At 40.2% G+C, this 19,392-nt stretch overlaps 2 protein-coding genes across 2 annotated transcripts; both read left to right on the top strand.

Annotated features, from left to right (window-relative positions):
- The first annotated feature begins 9,842 nt into the window (after positions 1-9,842).
- On the top strand, positions 9,843-11,723 carry LOC143680536 (endogenous retrovirus group K member 113 Gag polyprotein-like). Its single transcript, XM_077156911.1, has one exon. It carries the CDS (start codon positions 9,843-9,845, stop codon positions 11,721-11,723), a length of 1,881 nt encoding a protein of 626 aa, XP_077013026.1.
- Positions 11,724-11,881: 158 nt separating this feature from the next.
- LOC143680535 (endogenous retrovirus group K member 7 Pro protein-like) lies at positions 11,882-12,490 on the top strand. The gene has a single exon (XM_077156910.1). The coding sequence runs from the start codon at positions 11,882-11,884 to the stop codon at positions 12,488-12,490; it is 609 nt and encodes a 202-aa protein (XP_077013025.1).
- The last annotated feature ends 6,902 nt before the right edge of the window (positions 12,491-19,392 follow it).

The raw sequence follows: 19,392 nt of genomic DNA, 5'->3' as shown, positions 1-19,392 counted from the left end.
CTAAATTCATGCTCATGAATTCTTTCATTGGCTATATATCATCTATTGATGAATCTAACATAGAAACTCTTCATGTGAAATATAAAGCTTTTTTCCCTTATCTCTGTTAATCTATTTCTTTTATTTTCTCTCTGTTGAAATTCCCCATCTGTTCAGTTGTCATCTACTTTTCCATTCTATCATTTTTAATCATTATCACCTCAATGTCGTGGTATAGCAATTTTAAAACTAGAAAAATCTAGGTAGTCCATACCACTTGGTCTCTTGAAAATTCATTGCATTTTCTTGAATTTTTATAAGCTCATATTTTTAAATCGTATACTATGTAACTTGTGTAGGACAGGAGAGAGTGAGGTAAATAATATCTATACTTGGAAATGGGCACACATAATCTCAGAAAATTAATGAGGGAATTGAGCCAATTACTTAAGACCTGAGCTAAGTTTGGGTTTTATTTGCTACTAATGTCTCTCTGCTTCCTTTAAATGCAGGTTTCTCATTCCTCTCATGATGCCCTGTGCTTTTGATGAGAATACCAGGGGGATTTTATCAATGCTTGAACTCCATGCTAGGCTTTCTGTTGACTCATTTGGCATTTGTTATCTGTACGATTGAAAAGTAGACAGGATTGTACAAGAAAGGAATGTTATAGGTCAATTATGGTATGAAAATAGTCACAAAAGTCCTTAAGGCAATATTGCCAAAATGAATGTAATTTTTTAATAAACATAAATAGTACATAATGGCAAAAATTGAAAATTTATTTTTCTCTGGGCATATATTTGATTTACTACTAGCAAATCTATTATGGAATTACACTGTGCTAAAAGATTAAAAAGAAAAGCTATTTAATCTTTTCATTAGGAGCAGAAAGTGCATTCAATAAAGTGCACTGCTGATTAATCATAAAAGCTCTTAATAAACTAAGAGCAGCAGAGAATTCCTCTATATTAAATAATGGATACCTACTTCAAACCTAGTGTAATTATCAAGTTTAATGTAATGTCAGAAGCACTCTTTTTAAAATCAAAACCATCAGAAGAAACCAACTCTCACACATTTCAGTTTTATTGAATGGTGCTTTTAGATAATGCAGTAAGAGTAAAATGCACTAAAGTTTTATGGGCTAGAAAGAAAGAATAAAAAATGTCATATTTTACTGATGATATAATTGTCTTCATAGAATATCTTAAATAATTTGGTGTTGGGATAAATCATATCCATTCTGTGTTTTTGAAATTTCATGCTTTATAAACAAAAATATTGATAAATTAAATTGCATTAAACAAAATATTTTTAAAACTTGAACAAATATATTCAGTGTATTAACCAAAATTAATATCAATATCAAAATTAAAATCAATAAATAGTACAAATGGGTAAAAATCCTTTTATTTTGATAGAAAAATAACATAAATGGACAAAAATATGTTTTTCTTATAAGTAATAGGAAAAATACAAATTAAAACAATAACATGTCCATTTAAAGACAATAGCTTAACAAACTTAATATTCCATATTGTAAATAGAGACTGAGATATATTATTAGAAATAATATAAATTGTTATAACCATTTTAAAAAATAATTTTTCACTACCTTATATAGTTTAATAAATACATATAGAAGATGTTGAAAATGAATGGTGCACAGGGAAAAAATACTATCAATACAACTAAGGTCAACAGTCAACAGTTACATTGTAATATGTTCCCACTGAAGTAGCAAAGGCATCACGCCCAAACTAGTTGTCAACAAGTGGTTGATACGGGGAGGGGTATGAATTCTAGGGGAATGAAAGAAAATGTCTTTATATAGGTTATGATGGTTAAGTCATGACTATTTACTTAAATTGGATTATATCATGTGTGAATAAAACTGTTTAAAATTGAACAGAGGAGTGGGTCACGGTGGCTCAGCAGGCAGAGTTCTCGCCTGCCGTGCTGGAGACCTGGGTTCAATTCCCGGTGCCTGCCCATGTAAATAAACAAGCAAACAAACAAACAAAGATATTGAACAGAGAGGTATGGGCCATGGTGGCTCAGCACACAGCGTTCTCGCCTGCTATCCCGGAGACCTGGGTTCGATTCCCAGTGTCTGCCCATGCAAAAAAAAAAAAAAGAAAAAGAACAGAGAGAACAAATGCCAGAGAAAATGTTGAGAAAGAGAGGTGCCTATTCACTGTTAGTAGGGAAGCTGAGAGGTGCAGCCCTTTGGAGGGCAGTGTAGTGGTTCCACAGAAGGCTGGGGGGGGTTGCCATATGATCATGCAACCCTCTTACTAGTTATATACCTGAAGAAATGAAGAGCGGCAACAGAAATAGACATTTGCACACTGGTGTCTTTGGCAGCAGTGCTCACGATCCACAATGGATGGAAGTGACCGAGGGTACAACGATTGAAGAATGGAAGGGGGAACTGTGGTGTGTATATAAAATGGATTTATGAGCAGCTGCAAGAAGGAATGAAATTGTGAGGCATGCAACAAGGTGAATGAACCTTAAGGACAGTATGTTGAATGAATGTTAGAAACAAAAAGACATATATCATACCTCACTCATGTGGACTAATTCTAATATAGAATCTCAAAGAACTGAAGTTGAGCGCATGGGTTATCAAGTTAGGATTTATTATAATGTTTCCTAGATTGTAAGCTTTTACAACAGTTACATATATTCAGCTGTTATAACTATTATTTCTAAAATCTGAAATACTGAGCAATTGTTATATAGTTTGAGCATTTGCTGAAAATTTGGGTATTTATGAGACACCTGAGACTCAGAGTACTGAAGCTATGAAAGTCAGCATGACCCCACTGAACAACTGTTAAAAACGCTGAAAAAGGGGTGCACAAGTGGTTCAGTGGTAGAATGCTTACCTTCTACGTGGGAGACCCATGTTTGATTCCAAGACCAGGCACCCTCCCCCCAAAAAAGGCTGAAGAAGTGATCAGATTTCAACTAGAGATATGAATGAATCTGATCTGGATAGGACTAAGATAAATCAGAATACTAGGTAAATGGTGACATGGCTTATATTTTCAAACTTCAACTGTGTGAGATCAAAGGGAGAGATGTTTATTTGGTGCAAAAATTAAAATGTTTTGGTTAGTACTTTATCTTAATTTAACTTGTATGGTCAGTTTACTTGAGCATTATAATTCCATGGAATTTTGAATAGGGCGTAAGATCTTGTAGATTTGTATAGGTTAGTGTGATGCCTGATATATCCAGAGTAATTTGGGCAGAGAATTAAAAAAAAACTATTTTCAGAGTCCCTGTGTTAGTTTTTGAAAGTTGCTGGAATGCAGTATAAAAGAAATAGAATGGCTTTCATAAAAAAGGGGAATTTAATAAGTTACAAGTTTACAATTCTAAGAAAGTGAAAGTGTCCAAATTAAGAAAAACTGATGCGTCTGAAACATCTCTGTCAGCTGAGAAGGCATGCTGGCCCCTTGCTGGTCCCTTGCTCCTGGGCTCCGTGCTTTCATCCTCTGTTCCTGTGGGGCTTCCTCACTTTGCTTCTCCTGGGCTGGCTTTCATCTTCAGGCTTCCCTTGGCTCTCTCCAGGTTCTGGCTTGCTTAACATCTCATGGTAATGTCTGCTGGGCTCTAAGCATCTCCAAACATCTCTGTCTCTGTTTTCCAAATGTCGACATCTGTGTAAGCTCTTTACTGAAGTTTCTATCAGCTCTCTCTCTGTAGGCCTGAGGCTCCTGTCATTTCCTCTTTTAAATGATTCCATTAAATTAGTCAAGGGCCACCTGGAATGGATGGAGCCACATCACCATCTAATCATAATGTCACACCCACAATTGGGTGTATTGTATCTCTGTTGAGACAATCTAATCAAAAGTTTCCAACCTACAGTATTGAATAAGGATTAAAAGAAATGGTTGCCCTGATAAGATTGAATCAAGATTAAAATATGGCTTTTCTGGGGTATGTAATACTTTCAAACCAGCACAGTCCCCTTCGGAGACTGGGGAGAAAGGAGGAAATAGTAAACTTACCCATCTGGGAAATTCCTGATATTCCTGCAAGCAGTGAGTACAACCAATTTAATAGGCTGAGCCCTCAATCTTGTGGCTAGACCCTGTGAAGTTTATATCTGCAAAGGAGAAGCTAAACTTACTTATAATTATGCCTAAGAGTCACCCCCAGAGACCTCTTGTTGCTCAGATGTGGCCTCTCTCTTTGCACAACTTAGCAGGCAAACTCACTGCCCTCCCCTGTAATGTGGGACATGACTCCCAGGGGTGTAAATCTCCATGGCAACATGGGATCTCACTCCTGGGAATGAACTGGGACCCGGCATCATGGATTTGAGAAAGCCTGCTTGGCCAGAGAGAGAAATGAGATAAAGTATCCATCGTGGCTGAAAAATTCCAAACAGAGTTGAGAGGTTATCCTGTAGGTTATACTTACATATTAAATAAATATCTCTTTTTAGTTTATGGTGTATTGGAGTGGCTAGAGGAAAGTACCTAAACTCTTTAACTGTGTTCCTGTAGCCTTGATTCTTGAAGATGATTGTGTAACTATAGAGCTTTTACAACGTGACCATGTGATAGTGAAAATCTTGTGCCTGATGTTCCTTTTATCCAGGGTATGGACATATGAATAAAAAATAATAATGAGGATAATAAAAATAAATAATTGGGGGGATAAAGGGTAAAAAAAATGTGTAGATTGAAATATTGATGGTCAATGAGAGGGAGGGATAAAGGTTATGGGATGGATGAATTTTTTCTTTCTTCTTTTTATTTCTTCTTTATTTGCATCAACACGTGATGCAAATGTTCTAAAAATGACCATGGTAATGAATACAGAACTATATGATGATATTGTAAACCATTGATTTTATAATATGGTTGGAATGTATATGTGTGAAGATTCTTCAATAAAAATATTTAAAGAAAAAGAAACAAAAAGGAAAGACTAAAACACTGTCAGAAACTTGAGGAGACCAGGAAGACCTGGCAACTAAATGCAATATTATACCCCTGACTGACTGCTAGGGTAGAAAGAGGACATATTTAGTGAAATTCAAATAAAGTTTGGAATTTAGTTAATAGTAATGTAGTAATGTCAGTTTCTTAGGTGTGACTAATATACCATAGTTATGTAAGATATTAACAATGGGGAAAATGGGTTAAGGGTTTGGGAAACTGTAATATTTTTTCAACATTTCTGTCAATCTGTAATTTTTTTCAAATTAAAATTTTATTTAAAAAGTCAAAAAAGTACATATAGCCATCTCCATTATTTTTATCCCTATATTTGTACCCTAGAATATCTCCCAATATGCACTGGGAGATATAAACATAGATATTTATATTCACATGTTTTTAATGTCACGAGCTCCTCTCCAAAAACCTCTATATAGCCAAAATCAATAGCCTTAAAAGAAAATTGCTCAATTAAGTTTTGAAATATTTATTCTAAGAATATGCAATATGGATGAATATAAACAATATAATGTTGGACATAAAAGTTACAGAAGCATAAAGATACGTATATATAACTATATTATATATGTATTCAGACAATTTATTTAAAGAGCTAAACAACATACATAACTATCTGTTGTTGAGGGATATGCAGAATAATTGCTAATGAAAAATCAGTAGAATAATAAACCCCTTTAGGGATTTGGGCTTCAGGTGTGGTCCATAGGATGAACTGTTGATATTATATTTCTGAAGTAGTATAATGGAAGAAGTTGTTAATTCCTTACATTAAATTTTGTGAATATGAAATAATTCATAATAAAAATGAATTATTTAACAAGGTGGCAACAATGGCATGTAGAATGCTTACCAAATCTTTTCCAAAGCCAGACTTTTTGCTTTCCCCAAAATTCATTTTTTATTTAAATTTCAGATATACAGAAGAATTGCAAGAGGGGTGCAAGGGTAGTTCAGTGGTAGAATTCTTACCAGCTACGGTGGAGACTTGGGTTCAATTTCCAGCCTGTGCGCTTCCCCCACCCCCCAAAAAAGAAAATTCAACAAATGGTGCAGCAATAATGGGATACTCACACAGAAAAAAGAATGAAATGAGACCCCCACTATGCAGCATATTAAAAATAAAAAGAATTGCGAGAACAGTACAATAAACTCTTTGCTCTCTACTCAGATTTGTCAATTGTCTACATTCTAGGTTCATTTGTATTGTTCTCTGAATATATTTATGCAAATTGTTCAAATATTGCATCCTTTATCCACACATGCTTCAGAGCATATATGTTTTAAACAGAAATACTACTTCACGTAACTGTGCAATAATTGTCAAAATCAGGAAATTTCATATTAATACATTTTTGTTAGTAATCTGTATTCCATATCCAAATTTCAATAATTGTCCCAACACTGCCATTTGTAATTGCTTTCTCAGGCCAACACTGACTCTTTGACGAGACATTGCCCTTAGTCATTACATGGTTTTAATCTTCTTTTACATCTAAATATTCCTTAGCCTTGCTTTGTCTTAGATTATATTGAAAAATTTGAAGAGTTCAGGCTAGTTATTTTATAGATTATGTATCAATTTCAGTTTTTCTGATGTTCCCCCTGATTAGTTTTGGGCTAATCCTCTTGGGAAGGAATAACAAAGAAACAGTGTTGATTTCTCCTTTTTGCATCCTAACAGATGGTACATGATTTTCATTTGTCCTTTTACAGTTGATAATTACTTTGATCACTTGATTAGTTAGTATCTGACAATTTTTACCCTTTAAAAAGCCCCCCTTTTTTATTAAGTAATTTAAGCTTGGATATTTTGAAATGAGGTAAATATTCTACAGCTCAGAAAACTTTCACCTATGGTTATAACATCCACTGAAGATTCTTTCCTGGAACAATTGTTACAAAAATAATTTCCAAATGATGATTTCACAACTCCATCATTTCTTCTAGATTTATTTATTTTTAAACCATACTGAATGAAGAACCTATTTATTTACTTATGTGTTCACTTGCTGATTAATTAGTTTCAGTGTGAATTCATGGATTAATTTGTTCAATGGGTTAAAAAACATTGACTTTATTTCTTTTAATTGTTGCTTGTATCTGTTTCTGATTTGGCCAGTAGAAGGCATTTCAAGATGACTCCTTCTTCTTTGGCCAAGTCCCCATCATTCTTTTGGCATATTCTTATTTTGAGGCACAAGATGTCCTGGGTTAGTGTCTTCTAGCTAGCTGGAAATCTTTGGGGTTCCTTGGTTTTTCCATTACACGACAATACACATGTTGACCTTCTTCTTTCTCTTCTGAGTACCACTGACGTCCAGCTTCTGGGGGTCCCCATGGCTTCTCTCTCTGTGACCTTCTCTATGAAGCCTCCAGTAGTAAGATTAAGATCCATGCTGATTCCATTGAATCACACCTTAATTGAAGGTATCTATCAAAGGTTCTACTTATAATGGATTCACGTTCATAGGAATAGACTAGGAACATTTTTTCTGGAGTATTTACCTCCAAGTTACCACACTGTATTGATCATAAAGGCTAAAATATTTACTATTTAGTTATTTACAGAAAAAGTTTGGCAACTTATGGTATTGATGAGTACTACCACAATTAACAGAGTTGGTACTTTAGGGTAGTTTGTAAAGTTCCTAATATGATAGTGGCCTCTTCTGTTAGTAGGTGCAGCTTTTATAATGGATGGCTTTTCCAATTAGATGGCCACTATTACCTGCTTTTGTCAATTACATTTTAGTAGTTATTAGTATAGTAGTCCTCAAACACTAAAAAAAATAAGCAACCCTTATTTTTGGTTCATTAAAATATTGTTTTTAATTCATCTCAAGAAAATATTCCTTTAAATATTGGAATATTTGCTTTTTCTTTTACTGAATTCTCTATGTCAGAAATCTCAACTATCAATATTCTTTGTTCTATGTATTTATTAAATGATCTCCTTAGTAATCTTAACCTTTTGTCTTCTGTATTCACTTTTTTCTTTTCAATCTCAATGAATTTAGTATTAATATTTCTGTATTATGTATTAATGCTGCTTGTTCCATTTTTAGTTTGTTTTCCCAATTCTTTAAAGTTCATTTTTACCTTATCAGATTTATTTTTTTAATCTATTTGTCTCAGAAATGAATCTTATAATGCAAGGCATACATAGTGAATTTTATTTTATTTCCCTTATATTTCTTCTAAAATTGATTCCCTATCAATCTTTTGCATGTTAAATGCACTATTTTTCTCCTTGCCACCTCTCACCTTCTTATGTTAGCATAGGCTAAATAATGTTTAACTTCATTTTTCTCTATGGAGCTTTCTCTGAATTTCTATTTGGCATGATATGACATAGTTGAATTCTTTTTGGTTTTTTTATACGCATGTGTGTATATGGTGTGTGTGTATTGGGGCAAGTTCAGAGAACACTTCAGAAATTTATTTTGCTTATAAGATTAATTTTCAATTAATTAAATCATAAGAAAAATGATGTATTCATTAAGATTTAAAATTCAGAGTACAAGTTCTATTTATATGCCAAGCCAGCATTAAAAATTAAATTTAATAGTGCTTCAAATAGCATAAATTACATTAATAAACTTAGTGAAACTTGTTGGAATATTTTAAATTTCACTTGAAATTTTAATATATTTAACGCCCATAAATATATATATATATATATATATTTAACTCCTTATCTTCTACCATACTTCAAGTAACTTAGAAAAAAAAATATTCCTGAGTATACAAATAACATTTGTAGCCTAATAAATTAAACATGTTTTATAAAATTCTAGTTAGCTTCTATTTCCATATTTTGTAGGGATTAGATAGCTTTCACAAGTCTACTTTAATTAATTGGTTGCATATTTAAATTGAAATTATAAGGCTTACCCACTTTCTAATAAGTAAAATGATCTTAAACAGAATATATATTTAGAATACCAAAATGAAAATGTTCCTTAATATAAAATTTGTATTTATGGTTTTCAGTCTCTTAAATACACACACACACACATATATATATACGAATATATCTCTAAATCTACCCAGGACTGAGTTATGCTTAATATATTAGTTGATTATAAGTTACATATATAGTTTGTATCATCCAGCTATCTTACTGATGGAGACTTGGTGATAATGATTAAACACACCAATTTATCTTATTAGTTTTAAGGTATTGATCTCTGTGGAGAGCCGCCACCCGGGTCAGGCCTAGTGGACGTGCTGCAGCCTGCTCTAGAGCTCCCCCCGCCCATCGAGTGAGCCAAGATGGCGCCCACATCCTGCTTCCGCGTATGACACACACGCCCACCAACCCGATCTACCAATCACCCTCTTAGACGCGGCAACAACCTATTGGGCTTGAATTATGTATATAAGGTATTACCCGGACGAGGCGGGGGGAACGACCCACAAGGAGCCGTGCCTGACGGCCGCACAGAGGTCACTCCCCCGCGGGATGTATTCACCCGGTCGGGGAAAGTTATAGATAATGCAAGCTTAGACCCAGTAAAGATTTGTGCTTACAACTGCTGCGTATTCTGGACTCGTTTTCTACCGCCAGGACCGGTTTGTCTGCGTCTCTTTCTCTCTCCCCCTTTTCTTGTCGTACCCTCCGCCGGCCGGGGGCCCGACGTTGAGCGAGGAGACACGGACAAGTGGTGGCCCGTACAGGGAACCTCCCTTTGCATCCGCGAGCTGATGAGGACGTGCCTCCGGAGTCTGTGGTTGTCTTTCCGCGCCTGATCATCGCGGAGAGGTAAGTACTTTTTCTTTACGTGGAAACTAAGGGCCGCGGGTTTTCAGGCAGCCCCGGTGACTCGGGAGAGCTCCCCGAGTGGTTAAGAGACAGCGCCGACTGCAATCATGGGGCAGTCCGAAAGCTCACCCCTGTTAGCTCCGCTAATGACCCTCTTGAAACAGCGGGGCCTCTCAGTTAAGAAAAGTTCTCTCCTAAGGTTCCTTGATGATGTTACAGTTTTTGCCCCCTGGTTCGCCCAGACTGGGAGCCTTAGTTTGCCCTCCTGGATAAAGCTTGGCCACGACATAGACCGAGCGCGCCGGATGGGCCTATGTCTGGACCAAATCCTAGTTCCCGTTTGGGAAACTGTTCGCGCTTGTCTTGAGGCAGAGGCTGCCACGGGCCTCGGCCCGTCCCTCGTCCTGCAGCAGGCACGGGGCACGCTTCGGGAAACTCAATCAGTTTTGTCTGCGGATGGCTCCTGTAAAGGGGAGCCGCCAATCCGTAAACGGCCAGAGTCCAGCGATAGTTCGGACACCTCTGACTCTGAGTCGGATGATGATCAGAATGAGGGTGTGGACGAACCTCCGCTGATCGATTGGGAGAGGCCCCCTGCCTCACCCACGCAGCCCTCTGCCCCGCCAATGAGTACGCGGCGGTTTTCGGCGAGTGGTCACGGCGATCCCGCCAAAAAACCTCACCGAGGGCTCCCCCTGGTGGCCGAATCAGGCTGCACTGGCCCGCCCTTGCACAGCCCAGAGTTCCCTGGAAGCTGGGTAGGGGAGGGGCAGCCACAGCTGTATCCCCCACCTGCGTACGCAGGCCCTCAGGACTCCATCTCATTAAGCAGTGGTAAAAGGCATTTCTGGAAATGGACCCCTTCATTTACCTTTAGACCTTTCGGAGTTCTAGGCGGATACCAGCCGCTTAAATCAGAACCAGACTCAGAAATGTATCCGGTTATTATCAATCCCCAAGGTGGTAATCAGCATGAATCCTATGATTATAAAGTTCTGAGGGAATTGAGGCAAGCCGTCCATCAATATGGCCCCAATGCTCCTTTTACGTTAAATTTAGTTGAAAATCTTGCCACCCTAAACCACACGCCCGCAGATATATACCAGCTAGCCCGTGCTTGTTTGCCACCGGGTCGGTATATAGACTGGAAGGCCTGGTTTGAAGAGCTAGCTGAAGAGCAAGCCGCGAAAAACGCCGCGGTTAGACGTGGCGCCTGGAATGCAGACATGCTCCTAGGGAAAGGGCCCCACTCCCAAAATCAAACAGGGTTCCCTATAGAAGTCTATGGGCAGATCTTCCGCTGCTTCATAGGCGCCTGGAAGAAATTAACGAGCCAGGGAGAAGCTCAAGCATCTCTCAGTAACATACACCAGGGCCCCACTGAACCATTTGTCGAGTTCGTAGCTAGGATGCAAAACACAGCAGAAAGGATTTTCACCGACCCAGGGATAGCAGAAACTGTAGTCAAACAAATGATATTTGAACAATGCAACAAAGACTGCAAGGTAATCCTAGTGCAGAACAAGGGTAAAAGCCTAACCGATTGGGTTCGTTTATGCAGGGACGCTGGCAGCCCACTAACTAGTACAACTCTAGCTGCCATGCTGGCTAGCTCACTGCGAGTAAATGCAGAACAAGCTAAGAACGCAGGAGCGAGGCAGAAAGGATGTTTCCAATGTGGAAAACCAGGACACATTAAAAGAAATTGTCCTAATATGAGCCAGCTAACCCACACTCAACAGGTGGCCAAGCTCTGTGGCCGTTGCCGTAAGGGACCCCATCGCGCGGAGGACTGTAGATCAGCCTTCGATGCAAACGGCAAGCGCCTCTCTGGCCGCCCGGAGCAGGCGCCAAAAAACGGGCAGAGGGGGTCCGCCTTTCCGGTGGACCCCCTTGCTGGCAATACAATGATGCAACACCAGTCCAAGTCCGTGCCTCCCATGAGTCAGCAGGACTGGACCTCTGTGCCACCTCCACACTCATACTGACCCCATCTGAAGGAGTTCGGTTGGTAGAAACCTCCTTTAAAGGACCTCTGCCACCAGGCACTGTGGGGCTCCTGTTAGGAAGAGCGTCCACAACCCTGAAAGGATTGGCAGTTGTGCCAGGTGTTATCAACCCTAACTCCACAAATACTGTCCAGATCATGGTTCAATCTATGCGAGGCACCCTGGTTATTGAAGAGGGTGATAAAATAGCACAACTTTTACTCCTTCCCAGCTTACACGCGCTCCTTCCGAGCAAAAACAGGAGGAAAACGGAAAAGGAACAAAAATCTACCGAGGGGATTTTTGAAGGCCTTCATATGTCTTTAGAGCACCGACCCATGCTGACTATTAAAGTGCAAGGCAGGCCCCTTTTGGGCCTGCTAGATACCGGGGCTGATAGGTCAATCATAAGACAGCAAGAATGGCCCTCTGCCTGGCCAACGTGCAGGGCAGAAGAAACCCTTAACGGCATAGGTCAAGTCTCGACACCCATGTTGAGCGCAATTGCCCTTCATTGGGCTGATGATGAAGGACACCAAGGCAGTTTCCAACCATATGTATTACCCCTGCCCGTATCCTTATGGGGGAGAGACGTCCTTACCCAAATGGACGTCACCTTAATTAGTAACTGCTCCCCAACCTCAAAACATCTGTTGAAAGGGATGGGATACGTCCCTGGCAAGGGTTTAGGAGCCTCACTACAAGGGCGCACAGTGCCTGTACAAACTGTGTCCAACCCCGACAAACGAGGTCTGGGTTTTTCCTAGGGGCCACTGAGGGGAATTTCCCACTCACGCCTATACGATTGCGGTGGAAAACCGAAACTCCAGTTTGGGTGCCTCAGTGGCCCCTACCAAAGGAAAAACTCTCAGCACTACACCATCTCGTCACAGAGCAATTAGAAAAAGGTCACATTATCCCTTCCACATCACCTTGGAACACCCCTGTGTTTGTTATAAAGAAGAAATCGGGCAAATGGAGATTGTTACAAGATTTGAGAGCCATCAACAACTGCATAGAGTCCTTAGGGCCTGTTCAAATGGGGTTGCCCCTCCTTTCAGCCCTGCCAAAACACTGGCCCATTTTTATACTAGATCTCAAAGACTGTTTCTTTTCCATTCCCCTTCACCCCGAAGACACTAAAAGGTTTGCCTTTACCGTGCCCTCTATTAACCAAGAGGAGCCCTGTCTACGTTTCGAGTGGACAGTTTTACCTCAAGGCATGATTAATAGCCCCACTATGTGCCAGCTGTACGTTACCACAACGCTGGCTAGCACTCGACAGCAGTTCCCACAAGTAAAAATTATCCATTATATGGACGACATTCTACTAGCCTATAAAGACATGGAACTTCTTAAAACAGCTCTCTCACACCTAGTCCTGACGCTTAAAAAGGCATGCCTAGAAGTAGCCCCGGAGAAGATTCAAATAGCAGAAGTCAGCACATTCCTGGGAGCAAAGATTATGCCTAGTCAAGTCTCCCCCCAAAAAATGACCCTCAGACTAGATGGCATACGCACCCTCAATGATCCAGAAACTTGTGGGAGACATCAATTGGGTTCGTCCGTATCTAAAAATACCCAACGCGAGCCTGATGCCTCTATTCGATTTACTAAAAGGAAATCCAGACATAAATTCATCCCGGTGCCTCTCTCCGGAGGCGAGACAAGCACTCGGTCAGGTAGAACAAGCGCTCAGTAGCACTGCTTTAACAAGAATAGACCCCCAAAAACCTCTTGAAGCTTGTCTGCTGCCAACCATACTACAGCCCACAGCAGTGTTATGGCAACAAGGGCCATTACTTTGGATCCATCCTGGAATCTCCCCAAAGAAAAGTTTAGAGCATTACCCTACGGCACTCGCAGATTTAGCATTGGAAGCAATCAAAAGGGCTGTGCAGCATTTTGGCCAACAACCTAAAGATCTCAGGGTACCTTACACCGCCCAACAACTTGAGGTGCTTACTGGGTGCATAGATCAATGGGCCATTCTTCGATGTACCTTCCAAGGAAATATTAACAACCAGTTCCCAAAAGATCCCCTCTTACAATTTATCACCCGGCACCCGGTAATTTTTCCCAAAGTAACCTTGCCCAAGCCCCTGGTAGGCGCAATCACCGTGTATACGGATGGTTCAAGCACTGGTGCAGGAGCATACTGGGTAGAAGGGCGTACCCCAAAAACAGTACTCTTTCAGCCACAGAGGCCTCAATGGGTTGAATTACAAGTCGTCATCGCAATCCTAAAAGAGTTTGACGACCCCCTGAATATTATATCCGACTCCAATTATGTCGTGAATTCTGTGGCGGTCTTAGAAACGGTAGGCATGATAAAATATTCCTCCCCAGTAAGACCGTTCTTTATCGAGCTTCAGGAAACTATACATGCCCGACAGTGTCCCTTTTACATAACCCACATTAGAGTTCATACAGGCTTGCCAGGCCCTATGGCACAGGGAAATAACATAGTAGATATGGCCACGCGACAGCCACACATTTTCCCAGCGCTGACACCCCATCAGCAAGCTCAAGAGTTTCACGCTAAGTTTCACATCAATGCAGGCACTCTAGCCAAGCGATTCAACATACCGCGCGCAGCTGCTAGAGATATAGTCAGAGCCTGCCAAAATTGCACAGAGTCAAGAGTGCTTCCTTCAATCGGAGTCAACCCTAGAGGCCTCATTCCGGGAGACATCTGGCAAATGGATGTCACTCACCATTCAGAGTATGGTAAGGCCAAATATCTACATGTGTCAATAGACACATGCTCTCAAGTTATGTTTGCCTCCGCTGAAACAGGAGAAAAGGTCCATCAAGTTATTGCTCACTGCCTTGCCGCCTGGGCGGCATGGGGCAAGCCAAAAATATTGAAAACAGATAACGGACCTGCTTATACCAGTAAAACCTTTCAAAAATTTTGTGAAACTATGGAAGTGCAGTTAAAGCATGGTATCCCTTACAATCCCCAAGGGCAAGGTATCATAGAGAGAGCACACAGATCTCTCAAAGAATTGCTTAAAAAACAAAAGGAAGGAATAGGCCACGGCCTATCCCCAAAAGCCCAACTGTCAGTAGCCTTGTTTACATATAAGTTCTTAAATGAAAACTCACAAGGAATGACACCTGCCCTCCAGCATACCACTCCAAACCCATCACATAGAGGTTTGGTCCGATGGAAAGATGTCCTGTCAGGACTGTGGCAAGGCCCTGACCCGGTGCTCAGCTGGGCCAGAGGCTCTGTTTGTGTCTTTCCCCAGGAACCAGGACGCCAGCCGGTGTGGATTCCGGAGAGACTGGTGAGAACCGTGACACCGCCCGGGGGCGCCGAGAAACTGCTGCCCGACAAGTCAGCAAGTTTTCGACCTGAACCATCAGGCCCGGTCTCCAGCCCTACTGATGATGGCGACGACCGAAAAGATGACAACAACAGTGCAAGTGACCCTCCGACCGAGTAGAAGAGAAACTAGCTTTAACCCCACTTTTCCCACTACGAGCTTCCTTCTAACTTACCTTTGCCTTCTCAGTACAGTCGCAGCGAGAACGAGGAAACCTTCCTTTGGGGCCTCTGGCACCACCCCCCCGACGCTGGCTCCATTTTCCGCTGGGTCTCCCGCCTCTCCTCAACTCTTCACTCGTGCTCCCTCCTTAAGCCTCCATTATCTGCCTTTAACTAACAACATTTCATGTATGTCCTTTAATGAGTCTTTCCCCCTTACCGACGACACGTTGATCCTCTCGTTTGCCAATCGCGCTACGCGTCACCACTATGTTGGCTATGTCACTTGCCCCTGATGCCCCTGGCGACACCCGCACCGTAGCCCTGTCCTCCCCCCCACTGCGTGGCCCGTCACGGCCACTCAAGGCGGGACGCTCGAAAGTAAGGTCTGCCGCAAAGCCCATGACTGTATCCCGGGTATAAGTGGCGGCACCAGAAGTCATAATTTTGGTCGAAAGAGGGTCTCTAGGAAAAGTCGCGGTCCTGGCCAGACTAGACTTAAGCCATTGCACAGAGACACCTACGACACTCTCGACTCTGGTTGCCGCTCTCCTGCCCCCCTCATAACCCGGTTGCGAGGCGAAGCACTGCAGGGAGGGTCACGTGGTTTCCGGTTCACGGGCCCTCCGGTCTCTATATGAGGAGGCATTCTGGTTGGTGCCTAGCAAGCCTAGTCCAGACTCCCCAAAGCACCAAAACATGTAGTGGGCCGTTCCGGCCCACGGGAGCTCACTCATCAATGGAGACACCGGGTCAAAATAAGTAAAAAAGGGGGAGATGTGGAGAGCCGCCACCCGGGTCAGGCCTAGTGGACGCGCTGCAGCCTGCTCTAGAGCTCCCCCCGCCCATCGAGTGAGCCAAGATGGCGCTCACATCCTGCTTCCGCGTATGACACACACGCCCACCAACCCGATCTACCAATCACCCTCTTAGACGCGGCAACAACCTATTGGGCTTGAATTATGTATATAAGGTATTACCCGGACGAGGCGGGGGGAACGACCCACAAGGAGCCGTGCCTGACGGCCGCACAGAGGTCACTCCCCCGCGGGATGTATTCACCCGGTCGGGGAAAGTTATAGATAATGCAAGCTTAGACCCAGTAAAGATTTGTGCTTACAACTGCTGCGTATTCTGGACTCGTTTTCTACTGCCAGGACCGGTTTGTCTGCGTCTCTTTCTCTCTCCCCCTTTTCTTGTCGTACCCTCCGCCGGCCGGGGGCCCGACGTTGAGCGAGGAGACACGGACAGATCTCCCAGGTCCTTTACACCAGGTAATGTGTACTTTCATTCAACTTACACATTTAGAATATATTTAATTATAGGCCATTTAATAGATTATATCTTTTACTCCTAGCATATGTAAATATATTCCTATCTAATTCTAAAGTTATTTAAGCTTGATGGAATAAACATTTTTATATTCATAGGAAAACAAAATTTAAAGATGTCAAAATTGTACATAAATCAATTTAGCATGTCTCCATGAACTTAGCTGAAATTTTAAATGTTTCTAAATGACTATTGAACAAAATAGTTGATCTTTTTTTTTTGTTTTTTTGCATGGGCAGGCAGAGGGAATCAAACCCAGGTCTCCAGCATGACAGGAGAGAACTCTGCCTGCTGAGCCCCTGTGGCCCACCCTTGATTATTTGATTTGAACAGTAATTCAGTGTTAAAGGCCTGGGTAGTCCATATATGTTTATTTAGATGTTATTTAATTAAATTGTGTGTGTGTGTGTGTGTGTGTGTTTATACCTTTCTTTCCTTTGTAAGTAATTTTTTTATTTTGACAAAACTGCAGATTCGAAGGCAGTTTTAAGAAAATAATACAGAAAGAACATATACACCCTTTACTAAGTTTCCCCGAATGATAAAATATTGATAAACTGTAGTACAATATCACAACCAGGATATTGACATTGACACAGTCAAGATACAAATTGTTTCCATCAACACAGTAATTGAACTTTTATAGCTAAACACACATGCTTTGCTTTCTTACCCATTTCTTAGCTCCTGACAACCACTAATCTGTTCTCTATTTCTATAATTTTGTAATTTCAAAGTTGTTTTATAAATGAAATCATACAGTATGTAATTTTTCAGGAATTTTTTTCCACCCAGCAAGATTCTCTAGGGATTCATACATGTTTTTTGTCTATCAATATTTCATTACTTTTTATTCTTGAGTAGAAGTCTATGGGACTGATGTACCATCATTAAGTTGCAGGACATTTGACTTGTTCATTTTTTGGCTGTTATGAATAAAGCAGCAAACAACCTTTACATAACAGGTTTTTTGTGTTAACACTTATTTTCATTTCTGTTTCATAAATGCCTAAAATACATTTCTGGGTTGTGTAATAGTTGAAGAATTAGTCTTTAGGAATCTTCCTAAATGTTTCTCTATGTGCTTATACCATTTTAGATTCTCACCAACACCGTATGAAAGATAGAGTTTCACTGCATTGTCCCCAGACTGTTGTTCCTGGTTTTATTTCAGTCATTCTTTTAAGTCTGTACTTTTATCTCATTATGGTTTTAATTTACATTTATGTAATGGCAAATGATTTTTAATATATTTATCATGTTCTTATTTGCCATGTGTATAATGGCAATGCATACATTTAGTCCATTTTCTAGCCATATATTTTCCTCTGTTAGGTTTTCTGAGTTCTTTATCTTTTCTAGGTACTAATCTTTGGTTGGATATGTAGTTTGAAAATATTTTCTTCCAGTTGGCAGTTATCTTTAAATCCACTGACACTCTTTTACAGAACAAATTTTTAAAATTTTAATGAAGTTCAGTTTATCAACTTTTACTTTCAGGGATTATGCTTTTGGTGTTAAATTTAAGAATTCTATGTTAAGACTTAGATCATGAAAATTTGTTTTCTTTCGTTTGATTTTTCATTTTGTATTTGGTAAGGGATTTGTATTTTACCTATAAGGTGATGATACATTTTGAATTAATTTTTTAATAAGATATGAGGCTTAGCAGTGGGGACAACCAAATCAATAGGCTGAGCCCTCAGTCTTAGGGTTTCCTCCTATGAAAGTTATTCCTGCAAAGGATAGTCTAAGCTTACTTAAAATTATGCCTCAGTCAGCCCCAGAGAACTTCTGCTGCTGCTCAAATGTAGCCTCCCTCTCTTTAAAATTCCAGCAGGTAAACTCACTGCGTTCCCCACTACATGGGACATGACTTCCAGGGATGTAACCATCCCTGGAAATGTGGGACAGAACTCCCAGTGTGAGCCAGGACCCAGCATCATGGGAATGAGAAAGGCTGCTTGGCTAAAAGTTGGAAGAAAGACATGAGACAAAATAAAGTGTCAGTGGCTGAGAGATTTCAAACAGAAAAAGAGTTGAGAGGTTATCCTGGGGTTATTCTTATGCATTATGTAGATATCCCCTTTTAGTTTATGGTATATTGAAGTGGCTAGGGGAAGAACCTGAGGCCATTGAGCTGTGTTTCAGTAGCCTTGATTCTTGAAGACGATTGTATATTGATATAGCTTGTACAATGTAACAATGTGATTGTAAAAACTTTGTGTCTGATGCTCCTTTTATCCAGGGTATGGACAGTTGAGTAAAAAAAAAAAAATACAGATAATAAATAAATAAATAAATGATAGGGGGATAAGGGTAAAATAAATTGAGTAGATTGAAATACTAGTGGTTGATGAGAGGAATGGGTAAGGGGTATGGGATGTATGAGTTTTTCTTTTTATTTATTTTTCTGGAATGATGCAAATGTTCTAAAAATGATCATGGTGATGGATAACCAACTATTCAATGATATTGTGAGCCATTGATTGTATACCATGTACAGACTGTATGGATTGCACATCATGTATGGACAGTATGTATGTGAAAATATGTCAAAAATAGTTTTTAAAAAAGCTGCAAGTCTTAGGATGAGGTTTGTTTTTATTGCTGGTGTCTATTGTCCAATTTCACCAACACCAATCTATTGTCCAATTTCACCAGCACAAATCTATTGTCCAATTTCACCAGCACCATCTGATGAAAAGGTTATCTTTTGTCCATTAAACTTCTTCTTGCATCTTTGTCAAAAATCATTGGGCATGTTTTGGTAGCTTTATTTTTTTTTTTTTTTTTTTTTTTTTTTTTTCTTAAAGGGAGGAAGGGAAGGAAAGACAGAGA

The sequence above is a fragment of the Tamandua tetradactyla genome, chromosome 4, assembly GCF_023851605.1.
Source record: "Tamandua tetradactyla isolate mTamTet1 chromosome 4, mTamTet1.pri, whole genome shotgun sequence".
In the NCBI taxonomy this organism is placed as follows: Eukaryota; Metazoa; Chordata; class Mammalia; order Pilosa; family Myrmecophagidae; genus Tamandua; species Tamandua tetradactyla.
Note: the sequence above shows the minus strand (reverse complement) of the source record. Positions and strands in the feature narration are given on the sequence as shown.